A 24,402-nucleotide genomic window follows, 5' to 3' on the forward strand; every position below is an offset into this window, starting at 1 on the left:
TTTTTAAAGTCTATATGAGGAGAATATGAAGTTAAAAGAAGCTTTTGATTGATGTGAAACGGAGATAGCTAACATTAGGCAGATAAACTGTGGTAAGATTTGTTAAAGTGAATGAAATCTTTTTATCTCAGAGACTACATTATTTTAGAAAATTATTTGATCTTTTTCTTCATTTAGTAATGTTAACTTAAATATGTGTGGACAAAAATATATTTTAATGATTTCCAATTGATTTGACACGTCTTATAAAGAGAATATGATGTAAAGGAGAAGCTTTGAATATTTTATCTAAAAACGGATTGGCGACTAGCTGCTAGGGCTGGGCAAAAAAATTGATTTTTCGATTAATCGTTTTTTTAAACGTGGTCGATTAAAAATCGATTCTCAAAGAGCAGAATCGATTTTTTTCTTTCATAATTATTTACGCAAACATTGAACATAAGATTTACATTCAGTGCTTAAAATGGCGGTTTCAGGTGCTTCATCGACGTTGATGCCCCTTCACATAAAAAGTCTGGAAGGTATGGAAGCATTTGGATTTCGCATGCAAGACGACGACGATAGTGTTGTGGCTTTTAATTTCTTTTATTAATTACCCACTTGTGAACTGCTGTTCACTGTTCTTTTTTATTAATATAGTATTTATATTAAATCTATATTCATTGAGTCGAATCGAGAATCAAGTATAAAAACCTACATGAGAACCGTAATCGAAATCGAATCGATAATCGAAATCAAATCGATAATCGAAATCGAATCGATTTAATAGCTTGTGAATCGAAATAGAATCGATCTGGAACATCTGAATCGATACCCAGCCCTACTAGCTGCAGTGGTAAGATTTGTAAGTGTTTATTTATCTGTCAATAAATATTTGTTTAAGTCCTCTATATCGTGATTAACTCATTATTTATATATTTTATAAAATACAATGTAATCTAAAAACAATATGTGATGCTGAGGTTTTTTATTATTAAAAATAAGCTCCAGTTCATGTTCTCTGAACAACAAACACTGTTTAACACATGATTTTTAGTCTGATTATTTGCATTGAGACATATCACAATATAAAGGTTAGGGGAACGGCAGCGAGAGCTGAACCTTCACCTGTTTCTGCGGTCATCTTCCACTTCGCAATGCGCGCCGAACTGACTGCTGAGCATATTCTTTTTTTTCAAAAGAAAACCCAGTTTTTCATTGGTTTGGAAAGCCAGTGTAATAAATACTTGGGGCGGGCATGGGGAAATGTATCGGAGTAAAAAGGAAACTTTTTCTTTAATATTGTAGTGGAGTAAGAGTAAAAGTAGATGCAAATAAAACATACTCAAGTAAAGTACAGATCCCCGAAAAAAATACTTAAGTAAAGTAACGAAGTATTTTTAGTTCGTAACTTACCACCACTGACATTGTGGAATAAAAATAAAGACTTTTAGGTCTCATGCTGCCAGTGTTTTAAATAGGCACAATGATTTTCAGCATGTTACAATAAAATCCACTTCCACAAACACTCAGAAGTTTAATTTTTGACCAAACCACACAAGCACATTTAAATGATCTGTAATAAAACAACAAGTTTAATGCTTAAACTTTAGAGACGGATCAAATGACATGTGCAGTGCATTAATCCTCGTGTTCATTCACATAGGTAACACTTTACAATAACAGTACATGAATAATAATGTACTAATACATAAATTAATAATTACTTTAATATGAAGTAATGATAAGTTAAGCCATGTACTAATCAATAACTAACTATAACTATGTCATGAGTCATATGAATTCATGCATGAATTACAGCCACCTTAACTACACATTAATACATGTTTGTTAGTTAATGCATTAATTAACACTTTGGGTAACCGAAATCAAACATGCTCTAGAACAGTGGTTCCCAACGGTTCGCAGGATCTGATGCTTTGTTTGAGGTCAAATAAAGATGCATAAAATGTTCCACTTCTAATTTTAGAAACAAAATATATTTTTCAAATTCATGTGCTCACAATACCAAGATAGCAGGTAGTTAAAGTATTTTATTATGTAAGATAATTGGTCTCTATTTTTGTGTGCTTGTCAATGTAGATTGCAAAATCAAAAGGAAGGTGGATGTAAACGTTACAGCCTACAACAGGCTGCCAGCTCGTTGCACTTGTGGTCTGCTGCTTTTGGCGCTGTCAAAATATTTCAGTTAACATTATTCTGACTTCTCCTCAGAAATGACAAACATGTTAAACAAAGTCACAATGCCAAATGTATAGTGTTCATATAAAGACCATCAAACCGTCAATCATACCAGTTTATTTGTGAAAGCTATTAAAATGTTATCTTGATGTTATTTTAATTATTGTTTAATTAATTTTTCGCATTGTATCAGGATCAGTGTTCAGCCAGGGGCGGATCTACGGGTGGATTGACAGCTTGCCCATCCAATCAGATTCATGGAAATACATTATGTTTTTTCATTCAAACCGTATTTCTTCAACCATTTGAAGAAAAAAAAAAAAATTAGAATTGCTCCTAAAGAAAACAAATTGCGCTTTTTGGCAATATATGGTTTATTACGGTAATGTCTTGCTTTCCGTCCACCAACCGCTGCTGTCATCTAGAGCGGAAGAGGCGGGTTTGAAGAGAGCGCGGTAGGTTAGATTGCACTGAGTAGCAGATTCGTGTGAACGTGTGGATCACTGCGGGAAAGAAAAGACTTCTAAATAAAAACGGTGCACACCAGCAAAACTAAAGTTAACTCGCTCTTGGTGGCTCGGGACTCGACGGCCCGACTGGACTGTTTAAGTTGATTTTCAATAAAGCAGTGTTGATATGTTTTGCTTCTGGGTCCTCTATGTTTCAGAACCAGTGCTTAGGTAAGCCACGGGCGTTTAGCTAAATAAATGCTCAATGCTTAAATAGTTCATCGTAAATCGTTGTAATATGCTTATGACTTGCGAATGTTATGCTTATTTAATTGAAATAAACCAAGCTTAATGACGTATGCAGCCTGCATTTCCGACCTCCGGAGGATGCAGCCTTCTGTTTGAGAGACGGCCGATTGTAATACAGTTAGATTGAATAACGTAATTCCATCTTAAAATGTACAAAACTGACGGAATAAACACAGTCATTTTATCTTCCCAATTAACGCAAGTTAAAAAAAAGTATGTGAATTTTTCTGGCCCGCAGATGTATAGATGCCCACCCATCAAAAACACTTTCTGCCTCCGCCACCGGGTAACTTATATTTTTACTTGTTAATGTATGATTAGGTCATTACTTTACTTGAGGGGGCACATCATTACTAACTCATCGTTAACTACTCATAAACTAACAAAAATTCATGATTTGGTAATGTATGATTAGGTCATTGAAGGGGCACATCATTATTAACTCATCGTTAACTACTCATAAACTAACATAAATTCATGATTTGTTATGGTATGATTAGGTCATGACTTTACTTGAGGGGGCACAACATTATTAACTACTCATAAACTAACATAAATTAATGACTTGTTAATGTATTATTGTGTAGGACCTACACAATGATTTTTCTTGAAAGGGGGTACACTGTTACAAAGTTTTCAATTACACATTCTATACAAATTCAGCTCATCAAAATCCAAATTTTTGGTGGTTTTGAAGGAGAGGAGCAAATGTGAAAATTGGTCAGACATTTGGAAGGGGTAATAATGGCTTAAAAGAAGAACAAGACAGATACTGTATGTGCATTTTGATAATAAGACGAGCCAGTTCACACAATAACCATCGTCTGTAGGCTAACACTGATTTAAATTTAGAAAGAATAGCGTCTGTCACTCTCAATGGCAGCAGTGGAACTAATTTTAATTATTAATCCATAATTGCACATTTAATGATTAAGGTTAACTGTAAATGTTGCAAGAAATCCAGTGCCATTCAATGTTTTTAGCTCAGCTGCAGGAGCAAATGTATAAACAGTTTTATATTTTATATACAGTTTAAAACTACAAGTTATAAGACCGTAGGCTAGTGTTTGTGTTAGAGGGAATACAAACGCGTTGTGCTTTCAGTCATTCTTTCTCTCTGTCTCTCGCACTCGTGAGGCAGAGTCATGGTTGGATAGCGCAGATGAAGGGGCAGTATTATTATAATAAGATCCCCTTAATACGTCATGGGGGGAGTGAAATCTGAATGACCTATATATTCACATGCTTGCAGAGAGAGCCTTACCAAAACAAAGTTACAGGGTTGCTATTTTTCATGTTTTCTGGGTTGGTAGAAGCACTGGGGACCCGATTATAGCAGTTAAACATGGAAAAAGTCTGATTTTCATGGAATGTCCCCTTTAAGTTTATTGTGGGAGTATTTTTTGTATTTTCAAAATACTAATTACTTATTTAACTACATTTTTCACATCAGTATTTTTTATTTTATTTTGTTACATTTCATGAGCCAGTATTTGTAGTTTGTAACAAAATAGATTTTGATGTATTTGTGCCCACCTCTCAGTGTTGGGGAAAGTTACTTTTAAAAGTAATGCAATACAAAATTAAGTTACTCCCAAATAAAGTAACTAATTGCGTTACTTTGTTACTTTTCATGGAAAGTAATGCTTACGTTACTTTTTAGTTACTTTTGCGTTACTTTTTCTTGGTTGATGCTTGATCTCTTTCAGGCCTTGCAGGTGTTCCCCTTCGAGGGAACTAGAGCTGCGTCGCCGAAGCTACGCTATGGGAACGCCCTCTGCGTGATTGCGTCTGAAGCACGTATGTCAAATCAGTCCAATGGTCAAGTGACACGTCATAGGCGGGTGACGTGGGAACCAGGAAGCTATAAAAGAGCACCCAGCAAGCCAACTTCAGCTCTTTGTGCCTCAGCAAGCGAGTGTGTGTCATTATCATGTCTAAGTCCAAACAAAGTTTTAAGGAGTGTGCTTCCCCGTGTCCTCGTTTCATTACGAGCGAGGACTCGCATCATCTCTGTGTTATGTGCCTCGGGGCACAACACGCACGATCATCTCTTGAGAGGGGTGGTTGTGCACATTGTGATAGGATGCCGCTCCGTACGTTGCGCTCGCGGCTCGCACTCTTCGAGGAGGGTGGTGAGCCGCGTGTTCCCCACGGTTCTGGCCCCGCTGCTGCCGAGGCAGAGCGGAAGCTGCGATCGTGGGGATCACAACTAGATCTCGCGGACGAGCTTGAGACGGGTCTCCCCCTTTCTCAGCCTTCACCCGCGGGATCTAGTGCCCCGTCTCTGGATTCGGAAGCACGCGCTGCGGTTTCTTCCGCCCAGGGCGGGAGCCCAGATTTGCATTTATCGTCGTCCGAGGAAGTCGATATTATGTCTGTCGACGTGGTGGACGCTGAGGAGCCTTCTCATTCGTCCCCCGCGTTCGATGATTTGATGGAGGTTGTTACTAATGCCGTGGCTCCCTTAAAATTAGACTGGCCGGCGGAGACACAGAGCGCGCGTCCTCAGAGTATGTTAGATGAGCGCTTTTTAAAACAGAAACCTCAACCTTCGCGGCGCAACATGCCTTTCTTTCCTGATCTCCACAGCGAGCTGTCGAGATCATGGAAAGCTCCGTATTCAGCCCGTGTTCATACCCCTCACGCCACCATGTATTCCAACATTGTGGGGATGGGTGAGCACGGATATTTAACGATGCCCCGGGTGGAGCAGACGCTTGCGAGCTATCTCTCCCCCGCTGCGGCGTCATCATTAAAATCGCCTTCGCTTCCCACGAAACCGGTTAGGTTAACCTCATCTTTAGTGGGTAAAGCTTATAAATCTGCAGGGCAGGCTGGGGCTTCACTGCATACCCTAGCTGTCTTACAGGCGTACCAAGCAGAACTGCTTAAAGATTTAGATACCGAGGCGGGGGGTACGTCTGATGTATTTAAAGAGCTTCGTCGAGTCACTGATGTGTCACTCAGGGCGATTAAAGAAACTGCGAAAGCCGTGGGTAGATCGATGGGAGCTCTCGTAGCCACGGAACGCCATTTATGGCTTAATCTGTCCGAGCTTAAAACCTCAGATAGGGCTTTTCTCTTAGACGCGCCCGTTGCGCCCTCCGGTCTCTTCGGCGATGCCGTTAATACTGTCGTCGAGAGATTTGCGGAGGCTCGTAAGCAGTCGGCGGCGTTCGAACGCTATCTCCCCCGCCGTGCTCTTGATTATAGGGCTGCTGGGCGGGAGCAGCCATCGACATCATATAGAGCATCGCAAAAGCATAGTGTTGCCACTCGTGGTCCCCCTCAAAAAAACTGGGGTTCGGGCGGTCGCGCTCAGACATCATCCAAGCAGAAAACAGACCTGAGGGCTGTTATTATGGCGAGGAAGGCGTCGGCTAAAAAGAAGTCCTGAGGGACGTAGTGTCATATTTCCGAGGGCAGCCCCCAATCGGGGAGAGCCGGCAGTCACCTCACAACACGGTGCCCGTCTCTCCTCGATGCCCTCGGGATGCCAGTGTGTTAACCCTGCCGCAGTGTGTGTTTCGGGGCACAGCGGCTTCATATTCTTGTGTGCCTCGTGCGCGGGGCACGCAACACCTCTCTCCGAGGAGGGAGGCATTAATATCACCCAGGTTGAACCCTGCCAGTTTGGTTCAGGGCACCGGGAAAAGTTTAAGCAGTACACAAAAAGCCAGTCTCGAGAGGCTGGTCCCCCTTATAGAAAATTTGGCAGCGTGGAAACTCCTGCCAAACGTGTCTCAGTGGGTTCTGCAAATAATAGAAAAGGGCTACAAAATTCAGTTTTGCAACCAGCCACCCCAATTCAACGGCGTGTTATCTACCATAGTGGGTGCTGGGCAGGCTCTAACAATGGAACAAGAAGTAGAAACTCTCTTGTGCAAGGAAGCCATAGAATGTGTTCCTCCTCACAACAGGGAGTCAGGGTTTTACAGCCGCTATTTCATAGTTCCAAAGAAAGACGGGGGGTTACGTCCGATTTTAGATCTACGTCATCTGAACCGGTCTGTTGCAAAACTAAAGTTCAAGATGTTAACTATAAAGCAGATCGTCACACAAATCAGATCCGAGGACTGGTTTGTGACGATAGATCTAAAAGACGCGTATTTTCACATATCTATCCTCCCGCAACACAGGAGATTCCTGAGGTTCGCCTTCGGGGGCGTGGCTTACCAATATCGGGTTCTCTCTTTCGGTCTATCTCTGTCACCCCGTACATTTACAAAGTGCATGGATGCAGCGCTGGCTCCATTACGACTCCGGGGCATCCGTGTCTTAAACTACATAGACGATTGGCTAATTTTAGCCCAATCAGAGAGTATGGCAGCGCAGCATCGAGATGCTGTGCTGACACACATGAGAGAACTGGGGTTAAGGCTAAATGCAAAGAAAAGCATGCTCTCTCCAGTACAGAGGACAGCTTTTCTTGGCGTTATATGGGATTCAACAACAATGCAGGCACATCTGTCCCCTGCTCGTGTGGAATCCATTCTTTTGGCTGTAGGCAGAGTGAAGTTAGGCCAGTCACACACTGTAAAACAATTTCAGAGGTTGTTGGGGCTCATGGCAGCAGCGTCCAATGTGATACCCCTTGGGCTGCTTCACATGAGACCGCTACAGTGGTGGCTCAAAACCAAAGGGTTTTCCCCGAGGGGCAACCCGTTCCGTCTGATCAAGGTCACGCGCAGATGTCTTCGTGCCTTAGATCTTTGGAAGAGACCATGGTTTCTCTCCCAAGGACTGATGTTGGGGGCTCAGTACCGTCGAGTTACACTGACAACGGATGCTTCGCTCACAGGCTGGGGAGCAACTATGGGGAGCCATCTGGCTCATGGATTATGGGGCGCCAGACAGCTCAGCTGGCACATAAATTGCCTAGAGATGATGGCAGTGTTTTACGCCCTGAGATGTTTCATCCCTCACCTGCGGGGCCATCACGTGTTAGTCCGGACAGACAACACGTCGGTAGTCGCGTACATCAACCACCAGGGGGGTTTGCGTTCACGCCCTTTGTACAAATTGGCGCGGCATATCCTTCTGTGGACACAGGGGAAGTTGCTGTCCCTCAGAGCAGTATACATTCCCGGGTGTCTGAATCAGGGAGCAGACGTCCTGTCGAGACAGGGGCTGAGGCCCGGGGAGTGGAGGCTCCACCCTCAGGTGGTGGAGTCCATCTGGACGAGATTTTACCAGGCGGAAGTGGATCTGTTTGCGTCCAGAGAGACGACACACTGTCCGCTATGGTTTTCTCTCACACATCCAGCACCGCTGGGACTGGATGCCATGGTTCAGCCATGGCCGAGGCTACGGCTGTACGCTTTTCCCCCGATCGCTCTGCTCCCGGGAGTTCTGGAGAGGGTTCGTCGCAACAACGTCCGCTTGTTGTTGGTAGCCCCACTCTGGCCGAACCGAATATGGTTCTCGGACCTGGTGTCCCTCCTCGACGGCTCACCTTGGGAAATACCCGTCAGGAGGGATCTCCTCTCTTTGGCGGGTGGCTCGATTCTTCACCCCCGCCCAGAGTTATGGAAACTGTGGGTCTGGCCTCTGAGGGGGCCAGACTCATAGAATCTGGTCTCTCAGCTGAGGCTGCTGAGACCATTCTTCACTCCAGAGCTCCCTCCACGAGGAAGCTTTATGCCTTTAAATGGAGAGTCTTTACTTCCTGGTGCAGCAAACACCTGCATGACCCTGTGAACTGCCCAATTGGTACAGTCTTGGAGTTTCTGCAGGAAAAGTTCACCGCAGGGTTATCTCCTTCTACACTGAAGGTGTATGTGGCGGCCATCTCGGCTTACCATGTTCCTTTGATCGGGCAATCCCTTGGGAGAGACCCGCTGTTGGTTCGCTTCCTTCGTGGCACTCGGAGGCTGAGGCCTGTAGTCCGACCCAGGGTCCCAGCTTGGGACCTGGCCGTTGTGCTGGAAGGTCTGTCCATGGCTCCGTTTGAGCCCATTGAGACCGTTCCAGTCAAGTTTGTGGCACTTAAGACAGTACTTCTGTTGGCAGTCACTTCTCTGAGGAGAGTGGGTGACCTTCAGGCCCTGTCGGTTTCCCCTACGTGCCTTGAATTCGCACCGGGGATGGTTAAGGCTTTCTTGTACCCAAGGCCCAGCTATGTGCCTAAGGTACCGACTAATGTGCCACGACCTGTCGTACTTCAGGCCCTCTGTCCTCCCCCATTTAGGGATAGGAATCAGGAAAAGCTTAACTTGGTGTGTCCAGTGCGAGCACTGGATGCCTATGTTCACAGATCTTCTTTGTGGAGGAGGTCTGAGCAACTGTTTGTGTGCTTTGGCTCGCCCAAGAAAGGCCTGCCGGCGACCAAGCAGACACTCAGTAAGTGGATAGTTGAGACTATCTCTCTGGCTTATGAGACCACTGGACGGCCTTCACCTATCGCCGTCAGGGCTCATTCTACCCGGGGTATGGCAGCCTCTAAGGCCTTGTGGCTAGGGGCTTCAATGCAGGATGTCTGTGATGCGGCAGGCTGGTCCTCTCCGCTCACATTCGTTCGGTTTTACGAGTTAGATGTTGGTGCTACGCCTGGAGCCCAGGTGCTCATGTCTTAAGCTGTGCGCGTTTTTACACACAGACAGGCATTTGGTAGTATGGTGTTTTGGTACATCGTTCCCATAGCGTAGCTTCGGCGACGCAGCTCGAGTTCCCTCGAAGGGGAACGTCTCGGGTTACGAATGTAACCATTGTTCCCCGAGAAGGGAACGAGACGCTGCGTCTCCCTGCCATACTCCCTGCATCCCTGTCTCGCCTTGCTTCGGCACAATTTAGCTGAAGTTGGCTTGCTGGGTGCTCTTTTATAGCTTCCTGGTTCCCACGTCACCCGCCTATGACGTGTCACTTGACCATTGGACTGATTTGACATACGTGCTTCAGACGCAATCACGCAGAGGGCGTTCCCATAGCGTAGCTTCGGCGACGCAGCGTCTCGTTCCCTTCTCGGGGAACAATGGTTACATTCGTAACCCGAGACGTTTTTTTATGACTGAAAAGTTCTGCATTCAGAAATTGCATATTTCATCCCAAAAATGTCGAGCTCTGGCCTGCCATCTCAGTTTCTGACTCAAACTGTTCCCACACAGGCGTGTACGCATAATGTGACTACGTTTAGTTTAATTCAGTAGATAATTTTTTATCGAATTAATTAAACTAAAAAAGTAACTTGCATGACTTTTTTGAAAAAGTAGCTCAAATATTAATGTGTACATTTAAAAAGTAATGCGTTACTTTATTCGTTACTTCAGAAAAGTAATATTATTACGTAATGAACGTTACTTGTAATGCGTTACCCCAACACTGCCTCTGATCATAGATCGAAGGAAACAAAGGGTCACATGACAAAGGAAACATGGAGCATGTTGAAGTTCAAACCGGCGCGTAACGTTTTGCTTCGATTTCCGGGTTGAACCACATGTTTCCTGCAAACCATGTGCACCAATGTGCAACAGCGTTTGAAATACGTTTTCTCTCTGTTTGCTGGGTGTGTCAGAACTGCAGTCCAATAAGCAGTAACATGTAAATCAGTGGTTCTCAACTCAAGTCCTCGCCCCCCCCCCCCCTCCCAGAACATTTTAGATGTCTCCATATATAAAACACCTGATTCGGTTCATCAGCTTGTTAGTGTGCTAATTAAGAAAACGTTTTAAACATTCTGGCAGGAGCCTGATGAGTGGTTTCAGGTGTTTCATTTAAGGAGACATCTAATATTTTCTGGTAGGGGGGCCTGAGGACTGGAGTTGAGAACCACTGATGTAAATAAACCATGCGGTACTAAGAGACAGCTCGCACAATGGGTTCAAGTTGTAATGTTCTCTTTCCTTCTGGATGGCAATGGCGGTGACTGTAATATCGAGAGTATTTTACAGTATTTAACACATATTTATAACAATTTCATCAGGCTCTAGAAACATTAAAAAACACAAAGAATGGCCACCTCAGCTCCCGTAGTTGCAACTCTTGCTTCATCAGAACAGGGTGTTCAATTAGGGTTGCCACCCTTCCCGGTTTTACCGGGATTGTCCTTTATTTTAATAACCTGTCCTGGGAAATTTATCAACTCTCCCGGGACACTGAATGTCCCAGTTTTCGAAAAGCTTTGTGAATATGTAATTTAGCGCGCGCACGACAGAGTGGGAGACCTTTCGTCTGTGTGAGTGCGTGCCTCATTAAGTGCATGTAAGACAGAGAGCATCCTGATTGGCCTGTTTCGGTAAATCAACCAATCAATTTTCAGTGTGGGCGGGCTTTTATCTCTTCTCAAAAACAGGAGCGCCCCAAAAGCGAAAATATAAGACACGTTTTACGCCAGACTACACCATAGTGTACCCCTGTCTTATAAGAGTTAAAAATAATGACAATCTTGCACAGTGTACAGTTTGTAAGAGTGACTTCAGCATTGCCCATGGGGGGTTAAATGATTGTAAAATACATGTTGAGATGAGTTCAACAAGTTTAATTTCATGTGCATTTTTCAGGCTGTCCAGTTGCTTATTAAATGGAATATAAATAAAAACAGTTTACATAAATAGTATAAGCAGCTTATATCAATTGTAAAAGTGATTTACAAATTTTTATATAATTAACAAATAATTGGGTAACACTTTACAATAAGGTTGAGCAAACCAATTGGTCGGGTCATCGATATGTCCAGGTTTTTCAACCCTATGTTCAATGCATGCAACATGGATAACAATAGGCTTGTTCGAGTTCATGCAGCGATGCACAGACCGATCGGCGGCTGACTTGAAGCAGTGCATGCCGATAAGTAATTTTGTCCGACTGGAGCTGGCGCTCAAGGCACGTGACTGTGTCATATTGTTTTAAAGAGTAACTAAACCCTAAACCAACTTTTTTTAGTTAATGATCTGTAAGAATGATGCTTTATTAGTGCTGTTCATTGATTTTAGTAACTTTTTTGACATTTAGATATAAAGTGTTTCAGTACTGCAATATATGGTGTAAAAACGTCTGAGTGCTGCCCTCTTCAGGTTGAACGGTGGCTATTGCAGTTGAATTTTCCTATTGGATGTTGGGTCCAAAAAATGACTCGTGACGTAAGCAGTTTCAAGCTCACCACGCCCTTGTTACGATCTCACCACACACTTGTAAGAGCTTAGTTCGTCCCCTCTATCTCTGTTGGGATCTGCCCACTTTTCTTGCATTTTTCAAATATTGCCAGTGGGTGGAGTCAGGCTCTGACCAGGGGTTTAGTTACTCTTTAAAGTACGGCGAGAGCATTTCGAGAGTAGCCGGCTACCTCAGCTAGTGCAGACTCTCTAGTGCGGATGCACAGAGTTCTGATGAGGACACAGCTCTTCGTGATTGGTCGCCTAACTGATGACAATGATCACGTGCGTTTCAAGTTTAATCCAACCTTCAGTTCCACTAATAAACATTATAAATTCATGTTTTAACAGGTAAAACACATTAATATTAGGGACGTGACAATTAATCATCCAAATGCGCGAATTTAATGAATTTGAATGAATTACGGTGAAATGCCGCCACATCCAAAAGCTAGAGGGCGCTCTCGTGTACAAAAGCCATTTGTGCCACAGAAGAAGTAGCATTACAAACACTATTCCAGGAAATGTCTAAAGGGATATTTATATTGCTGTTCTTCAGATTGTTTCAGGTATTTTCATGATAATAAGAATATTTTGAATGATTGTGTTTGATGAGTGTTACTTTTTTAAATTCACATTATAAATGACTCAAACTCATAGTGATTTTAGATGGATAAGGACTTTCTACTGATCACAGAGCTGTAAGACATGCACAAGCTGTGCATGAAACACAGAATCGGAGCCTTGCGATTCAGAATCGATTTCTGGCAGGTCTTTTTAATGGGGAATGCGATGTATCATCACAGCCCTAATATGCCTAAATATGTTTTATTGTGTTGTGTAATTAACTAAAAATGAAAATACCAAACTCTATTAACATTACCTTTAAAAAATGCATTAATTTCATAAAAATACAATTGCATTTTTACAAAATGTACCTGTAATCTGATTCTTTATTTGACATAACTGTAATAGATTGATACAATTTTTGTATCCTGATTATGTAATATTATGAAATTATGTAGTCTGATTTTAGTTTGTTTTTACATGAAAAAGTTATGTACTGTATTGCAGCTTTAATGAATAGAATAAACCAAAATCTGAGTATTAAAGTAGACGATAGAAAGACAGTTAAAGAGGAAAACATGCAGTCTACCTACCAGATGAAGAACTCAGAGCACAGGCTGTTGAGATAAATAACAAAGTTTTTTTACTAGATAAATTAGATCAAATAATAACGTCAAAAATGAGCACAGAAAACTTATTTACTACTGTTTAAGAAGCAGTGAGTGAGGGTGAGACATCAAAATACAAAGGGTACATTTTGGCAAATTTTTGTCAAAGGCTGACTACTTTAAAGTAATTTAAAACAACATATAAGTTTAAAAAATACCTCGCCAAAACATGATTTCCAAAACTGAATTTACTGAATTTACCTAAAATCAAAGTAAGAAGAGATCTTCGCATTGTTTTTCTTTTGTTGTTTCTGAGTGCTCCAAAGATAATATCATTAATATCCTATATTTGTAATTCTTCCGTTTATGCCGTAGAAAACTACAATTTGATAAAAGTTTCTGTCGTTCACAATGCCCACTTCCTTTTCTCATGAAACGCTTACTCTACAGAAACAATTTAATTTGTTTAAAAAGATGTCTTGCATTTCAGCAGTTTCATTTCACCTTTTACTAACAGACAATTAATTATGTCGAGCTGATGTACTTTTATAGTGGACTTTATAGATGGGGGTTACTACATTACACTGGAAAGTCAACATGAAACAAACTGTTGAAGTCACACAAAGAAACTTAAAACCATGATTTGCCCTGTAGGAACACTCTAAAAAATATTGGGTTGTTTTTAAAGGATTAGTCTACTTTCTTTAAAAAAATCCAGATAATTTACTCACCACCAAGTCATCCAAAATGTTGATGTCTTTCTTTGTTCAGTCGAGAAAAAATTATTTTTTTGAGGAAAACATTCCAGGATTTTTCTCATTTTAATGGACTTTAATAGAACGTCTCGGTTACGTATGTAACCCTCGTTCCCTGAAGGAGGGAACGGAGACGTCACGTCGTGACTGACGAATTGGGAACTCGCTTAGAGAGACCAATCTGCTTCGTATACTACTAAAACGCCAATGAACTTGGCCTTGAGATATTTGCATAATGCTGGCGCCGCCCCGCCAGGTGCCTATATAAGCAGCAGGTGCAAATATGGAAATTAGCTTCTTTTCGCTGAGAAAGCCGGGAGAATGAGACCGGCAGATAAACAGCAGGGGGCAGCCCTGTGGCGACGGGACGTGACGTCTCCGTTCCCTCCTTCAGGGAACGAGGGTTACATCCGTAACCGAGACGTTCCCTTTCAGTCGGTCACTACGACGTCACGTCGTGACCGACGAATACGGAATCCCTACCAAAACGCCACTAGGGGCTGACCTCTTCCAGTGTCTGCGTAAAGCCCTCCGGTTCCACTTAAGGAGGAGGAGATAGGTTTTAAGGCAGAAGGCCGGGCACTAGATGTTCCTTTAACCCCACAGAAGTGCCAGCGACTGGGAAGCGCCCTACCTGACCGGGATAGGAACGCTGCGGAAGCCACCGCCCGTCTTAAGGGCTAATGGTGGGCGAAAGTCAACCATAGTTGAGGAATAAAGACAGCCGTGGCTGTGCAAGCAAAGCAGTGCTCTGCTAAGGGAAACGTGGGTTGGTAGGATTAACCCCACGGAAAAATACTCACAAAGGAACCCGGTGGGACACAATGTGGAGCCCGAGCCAGACACGTAGGTTCGCGAGGATACAGCTAGTGAAAGGCTGACAGCCAATGCTCCGCAACAAAGGCTGCCAAGGCAGCGGAGGAAGAACAATTCAAACCATTACGCATTTTTGCTCTGAAGGCCTTCCATACTGACAAAGTTATGAAGCATCCGTTGGAGGCTGCAAGCCGACCTGCGAGACTGCTCTCCGTGCTCCCCCTGGTGAGGAAAATACACGAGAGGATACAGGCTCGATACGAACACTGTAGAATCTAATGAACATATTAGGTGTCGCCCAACCAGCAGCTCTGCAGATGTCTGTTAGCGAGGAACCACGAGCGAGAGCCCAAGATGAGGCAACACTCCGTGTGGAGTGCGCTCTCAAATTAAAGGGGCAAGGAATACCCTGAAGATTATAAGCCAGGGCGATAGTATCAACTATCCAATGAGACATCCTCTGCTTGGTGACAGCCTTCCCTTTCTGCTGGCCACCATAACAAACAAAGAGCTGGTCTGAGGTCCTGAGGCTTTGCGTGCGGTCCACGTAGAATCGCAGTGCGCGTACGGGGCACAACAAAGCCATGGTTGGGTCTGCCTCCTCCGGGGGCAGCACTTGCAAGCTCACCACTTGATCTCTGAAAGGAGTGGTGGGAACTTTGGGCACGTAGCCTGGTCTGGGCCTCAATGTTATGCTCGAGGCAGCAGGACCAAACTGAAGGCACGAATCGTCAACAGAGAATGCATGTAAATCCCCTACTCTCTTCACTGAAGCCAATGCTAGCAGGGTCAGAGCTTTAATTGATAAAAGCTTCAGACTCGCAGACTGCAAAGGCTTGAACGGGGGGGCCTGAAGGGCTTTCAGCACCATGGACAGGTCCCAGGGAGGAATAGAAGGAGGGCGCGAGGGGTTTAGCATACGAGCGCCTCTTAAAAATCTAATAACCAAATCATGCTGACCAACTGATCTGCCGTTGATAAGTGAGTGATGAGCAGAAATAGCAGCGATATCAACTTTAATGGTGGAGGGTGACAGCCTACCGTCTAACCTATGTTGAAGATATAAAAGCACGATGTTAATAGGGCATTCTCTGGGGTCCTCGCGTTGCGAAGAGCACCAGGTGACGAAAAGGTTCCATTTAAACGCGTAAGCCCGTCTTGTGGACGGAGCTCGTGCTGCGTCGATTGTGTTAGATACCGCTTGCGGTAAATCACCTAAACCTTGCGTGCGCTCAACGACCACACATGGAGATCCCACAGGTCGGGGCGCGGGTGCCATAATGTGCCCCCTCCTTGAGAAAGAAGGTCCTTCCTCAGGGGAATCCGCCAGGGAGGGGCTGTCGCGAGGAGCATTAATTCTGGAAACCAATTCTTGCTCGTCCAATATGGGGCGATCAGTAAAAGGCTCTCCTCGTCCTGCCTGACTTTGCACAGTGTCTGTGCGATTAAGCTCACTGGGGGGAATGCGTATTTGCGCATCCCCCGAGGCCAGCTGTGTGCCAAAGCGTCCACGCCGAGGCTGCCCTCGGTTAGTGAATAAAATAGGCGACAGTGGGTATCGTCCGGCGACGCAAACAGGTCTATCTGCGCACGACCGAACTTCATCCAAATTAGCTGGACCGTCTGGGGGTGGAGTCGCCATTCGCCGGGGCGCGCAGCTCGAGAAAGCGCGTCCGCTGCTGTATTGAGCGAGCCCGGAATGTGAATGGCACGAAGGGACCTCAGATGCTTCTGACTCCAAAAGAGGAGATGACGAGCGAGATGCGACAGGTGACGGGAGCGCAAACCGCCTTGACGGTTGATATATGCAACGGTCGCAGTGTTGTTGGTGCGTACTAGTACATTCTTCCCTCGCAGCTCCGTAGCGAAGCGTACAAGTCCCAGATATAATGCCAGTGCAACTGGGGTGCTGTCCACACCCCTGAAGCCGTAAGCTCGTCGTACGTGGCACCCCAGCCCGTGTCGGACGCATCTGTATGTACAACAGCATGCCGAGCGATCTGTCTCATGGACACACCGGACCTGAGAAACGCGGGGTCCGACCACGGGGGGAATGTTAGGCGACACGCATGTGTAATAGTTACACGATGGATGCCGGCGCGCCACGCTCTCCTCGGGACTCGATCGTGAAGCCAATGCTAAAGCGGTCTCATATGGAGCAGCCCGAGCGGTGTCACAGCCGCTGCTGCTGCCATATGCCCCAGGAGCTTTTGAAATTGTTTCAGCGGGACCGCATTCTTCCCTCGAAATGAACCGAGGCAAGTCAGAATTGACTGGACGCGCTCTTCTGTCAAACGCGCCGATAAATCGATCGAGTCCAGTTCCATCCCGAGAAAAGAGATCCTCTGCGTGGGACAGAGTTTGCTCTTTTCCCAGTTGACCCGAAGACCCAAACGGGCGAGTTGCCGAAGCGTTAAATCTCTGTGCTTGCAAAGCGTCCGCCGAGAATGCGCTATTATAAGCCAATCGTCGAGGTAAGCTAAAATGCGAACACCGCTCTCTCTGAGGGGTTTTAACGCCGCCTCCACTACTTACGTGAACACACGGGGAGAGAGAGACAGCCCGAACGGTAAAACTTTGTACTGGTATGCCCGTCCCTCGAACGCAAACCAGAGAAACGGTCTGTGACGAGGGAGAATGGACACATGAAAGTACGCGTCTTTCAGGTCTATTGCCGCAAACCAATCTTGGGGGCGAATTGAATATTTGCTTCGGTGTTATCATCCTGAAAGACCTCCTCTGCAGAGATTTGTTCAGAACGCGCAAATCCAAGATCGGTCGCAACCCCCCGCCCTTTTTGGGTACTATAAAATACGGGCTGTAGAAGCCCGACCTCATCTCGGTTGGAGGGACCGGCTCGATCGCGTCCTTCGCCAGCAGGACTTCGACCTCTGCACGCAGTACATGTGCATCGGACGCTTTCACCGTGGTGAAACGAATGCCCGAGAATTTGGGTGTGTGCCGGCTGAATTGTATTTCGTAACCGAGGCGGACAGTGCGTAAAACCCAACGAGACGGGCTGGGAAGCTGAAGCCAAGCCCCCAGGGACCGTACGAGGGGAATTAACGGCACTACCGGGGTACCCGCGGGGGGGGCGGCGGAGCGGGACAGGTGGTACTGCCGGTACGTCTGCTGAGACAGCATAAGTATCTACAGTATGTGTGTGTGTGACACTGACCTGAGCCCGCTGAGGGTGACGGTCGTCTGGTCTCCTCAGCGGAGAGCACAGACTCCGATGAGGGTGCTGGTGGTCCCGTCTCCTCAGCGGAGAGCTGGGACTCCTCAGGACACCCGCTGGCGATAGAGGAGAGGGAGGAAGAGCATGTGAATGCCCGCTCACATCTCTCTCGATCCTCTGAAGACCTGGAGAAGGAATAGGAATGCACTCTTTTTGTGGTTTTGTGGGTGCCGGCTGAGAAGCCGGCGGAACAGAAACAAAACGAAACCAAAGATTCTCCACCCGGCCCTCTACCGGTGGAGGGAGCGATGCCGTCACCGTCTCCCGTAGAGTGATCCCATCCAAATCCAGGTCGCCCGTCTCAGGGCCGCTTCGATTTCCGTTTACCACGGGAAGCGGGTGGGGCGGGCGGGGCGGGCTGCCGACGGCTGTTCCCCCTCCGTGGCCTGGAAGATGTTCTAGTGGGGGGGGTGGAGGCAGCCGCCGCAGGGCGCCCTCGGCGAGGAGCAGACGGGCCCGCCGGCGCTGGAGGGCGAGATGCAGGTCGCTTGCGCCGGGGCATGATCTGAGCGATCGCCTCCGTCTGCTTCTGGGCGGCGGAGAACTGCTGGGCGAAAGACTCCACCGACTCACCGAAGAGGCCAGCCTGGGACACTGGAGCGTCCAAGAACTTATTCTTCTCCGCATCCGACATGTCCGCCAGACATAGCCATAAGTGGCGTTCCTGGACCACCATCGTGGACATGGCACGACCAATCGCCTGAGCTGTCACCTTCGTAGCGCGAAGAGCCAGGTCAGTGGCAGCCCGGAGCTCCGAAAGGACAGGCGAGTCGTGTCCTCCCTCGTGCAGATCCCTCAAGGCCTTCGCTTGGTGAACCTGCAGCAACGCCATTGCGTGCAGGGCTGAAGCCGCCTCTCCACATGCCTGGTGGGCAGCGCCTGTTAAACCGGAGGACTGTCTGCAGGCACGAGAGGGGAGGGTTGGGCGGTCCTTCCAAGAGGGAGCGTTAGCCGGACACAGCTGCATCGCGACCGCGCGCTCCACGGGAGGGATCCCCGTATAACCCTTAGCGGCTCCGCTGGTGAGGGAGGTGAGGGGGGAGGGCTGAAACGGCCGTAATCTGGTAGAAAATGGCGACTTCCAGGTTCTAGTCAGCTCCTCGTGCACCTCGGGGAAGAAAGGCACCGGTGGAGAGGGTTGTGACACCCGGGCAGCTCCAAAGAACCAATCATCCAGGCGGGACGGCTCGGGCTGAGGGGGGAACCCACTCTAACTCTACGGTCTCCGCCGCTCGAGCGAGCACGGCCACCATCTCTGGATCGAACTCCGGCGTCCCAACCCGACCAGAGGGAGGAAGGGCGTTGGGGTCCACGTCAGGGGGAGGAGGCCCACCCTCGGATGCTGTGGCGTCGGTGGACCCGGAGGGAGGCACGATGGATTTTAGAGACATCGTAGAACACGACGCTGAAGTCTCCATCGGCACATCAACCGGCTGTGGATGAGGAGGCTAAGAGCATGAGGACGAATCCCCCGACTGGCTCAGCACAGTGATGCGCAGGTCGTCCCTTGAGAGCTTCACAGCCGCACCGTGGCTGGTTCAGCACTCGCATGACAGGGGTTGCACTTTTCCCTGAGGAAAGACAACCGTCTACGCAAATCCACAAGGGACATGTTCTCGCAGTGAGAACAGTTACCCCCAGCGAACGCTGCCTCTGTGTGCTCGATGCCCAAACACGAAAGACAACGCTCGTGACCGTCCTTCGGACCCATATATTTGCCGCACCCAAGATCGCACGGACGAAAAGCCATCCTGAAAAGGACGCTGATGTCCGGATATACGAGAGAGTGGCTGCCTTTAACAAGGCACAAAGCTCTCTCGTATCACTCTTTTAGGGAAATTCACTCAGATGCTCAGTTGATGATGCGCACAGGGAAGGCAACGCACACACTAAACTCAAAACAACAAACAGGTGTAGAGCCGTGGAATTAAGCGAAGCGTCCGCTGTGGTACTGCTAGTCCAACCAACTTCAGCAATCAAATCCCAACAGAGTAAAGTAGCTTCTCAGTAGCAGATACTGCCGGCTTTCGAAGCGATAAAAAGCTAATTTCCCTATTTGCACCTGCTGCTTATATACGCACCTGGCGGGGCGGCGCCAGCATTATGCAAATATCTCAATGCCAAGTTCATTGGCGTTTTAGTAGTATTCGAAGCAGATTGGTCTCTCTAAGCGAGTTCCCAATTCGTCGGTCACGACGTGACGTCGTAGTGACCGACTGAAAGGGAACTACAATTTGATAAAAGTTTCTGTCGTTCACCATGCCAACTTCCTTTTCTCATGAAACGCTTACTCTACAGAAACAATTTAATTTGTTTAAAAAGATGTCTTGCATTTCAGCAGTTTCATTTCACCTTTTACTAACAGACAATTAATTATGTCGAGCTGATGTACTTTTATAGTGGACTTTATAGATGGGGGTTACAACATTACACTGGAAAGTCAACATGAAACAAACTGTTGAAGTCACACAAAGAAACTTAAAACCATGATTTGCCCTGTAGGAACACTCTAAAAAATATTGGGTTGTTTTTAAGGATTAGTCTACTTTCTTTTAGTCTACTTTCCAGTGTCTGCGTAAAGCCCTCCGGTTCCACTTAAGGAGGAGGAGATAGGTTTTAAGGCAGAAGGCCGGGCACTAGATGTTCTATAACCCCACAGTAGTGCCAGCGACTGGGAAGCGCCCTATCTGAGCGGTATAGGAACGCTGCGGAAGCCACCACCCTGTTAAGGGCTAATGGTGGGCGAAAGTCAACCGTAGTTGAGGAATAAGACAGCCGTGGCTGTGTAAGCAAAGCAGAGCTCTGCTAAGGGAAACGTGGGCTGGTAGGATTAACCCCACGGAAAAATACTCACAAAGGAACCCGGTGGGACACAATGTGGAGCCCGAGCCAGACCCGTAGGTTCGCGAGGATACAGCTAGTGAAAGGCTGACAGCCAATGCTCCGCAACAAAGGCTGCCAAGGCAGCGGAGGAAGAACAATTCAAACCATTACGCATTTTTGTTCTGAAGGCCTTCCATACTGACACAGTTATGAAGCATCAGTTGGAGGCTGCAAGCCGACCTGCGAGACTGTTCTCCGTGCTCCCCCTGATGAGGAAAGAACACGAGAGGATACAGGCTCGATACGAACACTGTAGAATCTAATGAACATATTAGGTGTCGCCCAACCAGCAGCTGTGCAGATGTCTGTTAGCGAGGAACCACGAGCGAGAGCCCAAGATGAGGCAACACTCCGTGTGGAGTGCGCTCTCAAATTAAGGGGCAAGGAATACCCTGAAGATTATAAGCCAGGGTGATAGAATCAACTATCCAATGAGACATCCTCTGCTTAGTGACAGCTTTCCCTTTCTGCTGGCCACCAAAACAAACAAAGAGCTGGTCTGAGGTCCTGAGGCTTTGCGTGGGCACAACAAAGCCACGGTTGGGTCTGCCTCCTCCAGGGGCAGTGCTTGCAAGCTCACCACCTGATCTCTGAAGGGAGTGGTGAGACCTTTGGGCACGTAGCCTGGTCTGGGTCTTAGTGAGACAGCAGGACCAAACTAAAGGCACGAATCGTCAACAGAGAATGCATGTAAATTCCCTACTCTCTTCACGGAGGCCAATGCTAGCAGGGTCAGAGTTTCATTGACAAAAACTTCAGACTCGCAGACTGCAAAGGCTGAAATGGAGGACCTGAAGGGCTTCAGCACCATGGACAGGTCTCAGGAGAAATGGAGGGAGGGCGCGAGGGGTTTAGCCTGCGAGCGCCTCTTAAAATGTAATAACCAAATCATGCTGGCCCACTGATCTGCCGTTGATAAGTGAGTGAGTGACGAGCAGAAATAGCGGCGATATCAACTTTAATGGCGAAGGGACAGCCTACCATCTAACCTATGTAGAAGATATAAAGCACAATGTTAATGGGCATTCTCTGGGGTCCTCGCGTTGCAAAGAGCACCAGGTGACGAAAAAGGTTTCATTAAGCGCGTAATCCCGTCTTGTGGACGGTGCTCGAACCGCGTCGATGGTGTTAGATACCGCTTGCGATAAATCACCTAAACCTTGCGAGCGCTCAACGACCATACATGGAGATCCCACAGGTCGGGGCGCGAGTGCCAAATGTGCCCCTTCCTAGAGAAAGAAAGTCCTTCCTCAGGGGAATCCGCCAGGGAGGGCTGTCGAGAGGAGCATTAACTATGAAAAGCAATTCCTAGTCGTCCAGTACAGACGATTAATAAAAAGGCTCTCCTCGTCCTGCCTGACTTCGCACAGAGTCTGCGCGATAAAGCTCACTGAAAGGAATGCGTATTTACGCATCCCCCGCGGCCAGCTGTGTGCCAACGTATTCACGCCGAGGCTGCCCTCGGTTAGTGAATAAAATAGGCGACAGTGGGTATCGTCCGGCGACGCAAACAGATCCATCTACGCACGACCGAACTTCATCCAAATTAGCTGGACCGTCTGGGGGTGGAGTCGCCATTCGCCGGGGGCGCAGCTCGGGAAGCGCGTCTGCCGCTGTATTGAGCGACCCGGGAAGAAAATGGCACGAAGGGACCTCAGATGCTTCTGACTCCAAAGGAGGAGATGACGAGCGAGATGCGACAGGTGACGAGAGCGCAAAACCGCCTTAATGGTAAATAACGCAACAGTCGCAATGTTATCGGTGTCGGCTAATACATCCTTCCCTCGCATCTCCATAGCGGAGCGTACAAGTCCCAGATATACAGCGCACCGCTCGCGGCATATGGGGTGCTATGCACACCCCTGAGACTGCAAGCCCGTCATACGTGGCTGATCATCCCGTGCTGAGGGCATTGCATGCTACAGAATGCCAGGAGACCCCTCAGGGGCACATCTATCGGAAATGCCGGGTCTACCACGGGGAAAAATTGAAATGACACGCAGGTGTAATGTTTACACGGTGTATGCCGGTGTGTCACGCTCTCCTCGAGACTCGATCGTAAGCCAACGCTGAAGCGGTCTCATATGAAGCAGCTCGGGCGGTGTCACAGCCGCAGCATGCTGTCATATGTCCAGGAGCTTCTGAAATTGTTTCAGAGGGACCGCGTACTTCCCTCATATTAAACCGAGGCAAGTCAGAACTGACTGGTTGCGCGCTCTTGTAAAACACGCCAATTAGTCGATCGAGTCTTATTTCCATGCTGAGAAAAAGGATCCTCTGCACGGGGCAAAGTTGCTCTTTCCCAGTCGACCTGAAGACAAAAACGAGCGAGATGCCGAAGCATTAACTCTCTGTGTTCGCGCACGTCTGCCAAGAACGGGCTATTATAAGTCGACGTACATAAAAGCAGAATGCGAACAACGCTCTCTCTCTGATATTTTAATGCCGTGACTAGCACATGGAGACACGGAGAGAGAGAGAGACAGCTCGAACGGTGTACTTAGTATTAATATGCCCACCCCACGACGCAGAGGAAAAAACGGTCTAAAGCGAGGGGAGATGGACACATAAAGTACACGTCTTACAGGTCTAAGGCTGCAAACCGATCTGAATATTGAAATACGAGCCTCGGCGTTATCATCCAAAAAGAACACCTTCGTAGAGCCGGTGCGTAAATCAAATCGATCGTAACCCGCCGCGTATTTTGGGTACTATGAGATAAAGGCTGGAAAAACCCTATCATCATCATCTCAGTAAGAGGGACCGGCTCGAACATCCTTCGCCAACAGGATATCGACTTTTGCACGCAGTACATGTGCAGCGGACGCTTTCACCACAGTGAAACGAAAGCCCGAATTTTGGGGTGTGCCGGATTCGTAACCGAGGCGGATCGTGCGTAAAACCCAACGAAACGGGCTGGGAACTGAAGCCAAGCACCCAGGCACCGTACGAGGAGAAATAACGACACTACCGAATTCCCCCCGGTGGGGCAGCGAAGCGAGACAGGTGGGACTGCCGGTGCGTCTGCTGTGACAGCATAAACATCTACAGTATGTGTGTGTGACACTGACCTGAGCCCGCTGAGGGTAACGGTCGTCTGGTCTCCTCTACGGAGAGCACAGACTCCGATGAGGGTGCTGGTGGTCCGGTCTCCTCAGCGGAGAGCTCGGACTCCTCAGGTCACCCGCTGGCGATAGAGGAGAGGTAGGGGAGCTGGTGTGTACGCGCCCACGGCTCTCTCGATCCTCCGGAGACCTAGAGAGTGAAGAGGAATGCACTCTTATGTGTGGTTAAGTGGGTACCGGCCGAACAGCCGGTGGAACATATGCAAACCAAGGATTTTCCACCCGACCCTCTATCGGGGGAAGGAGCTCCATCTCCTGAAGAGTGATCCTCTGCCAATCCGGGTCGCCCGTTCACTGGCCACTTAAACTCCCGAATTTCACGGGAAGCGGCTAAGCGGGCGGGGCGAGCTGCTGACGACCGGTTCCCCTGCGCTGCCGAGAT

General features: G+C 47.4%; 1 protein-coding gene across 6 annotated transcripts in view; it reads right to left on the reverse strand.

The window, feature by feature from the left end:
- The window catches only part of LOC135767225 (scavenger receptor cysteine-rich domain-containing protein DMBT1-like), a 140,903-nt gene that overhangs the window by 59,740 nt on the left and 56,761 nt on the right, over nt 1–24,402 (reverse strand). For 5 of the 6 annotated variants that reach the window (XM_073813981.1, XM_073813979.1, XM_073813980.1 and 2 more), the window contains exon 2: nt 13,189–13,212. In XM_073813981.1, coding sequence (XP_073670082.1) covers nt 13,189–13,212 — 24 coding nt within the window. Of the gene's footprint in view, nt 1–13,188; nt 13,213–13,464; nt 13,628–24,402 lie in introns of those variants that run through there. The other variant, XM_073813977.1, reaches the window with a different exon arrangement.

Source organism: Paramisgurnus dabryanus, chromosome 3 (genome assembly GCF_030506205.2).
Source record: "Paramisgurnus dabryanus chromosome 3, PD_genome_1.1, whole genome shotgun sequence".
NCBI classification, from domain to species: domain Eukaryota; kingdom Metazoa; phylum Chordata; class Actinopteri; order Cypriniformes; family Cobitidae; genus Paramisgurnus; species Paramisgurnus dabryanus.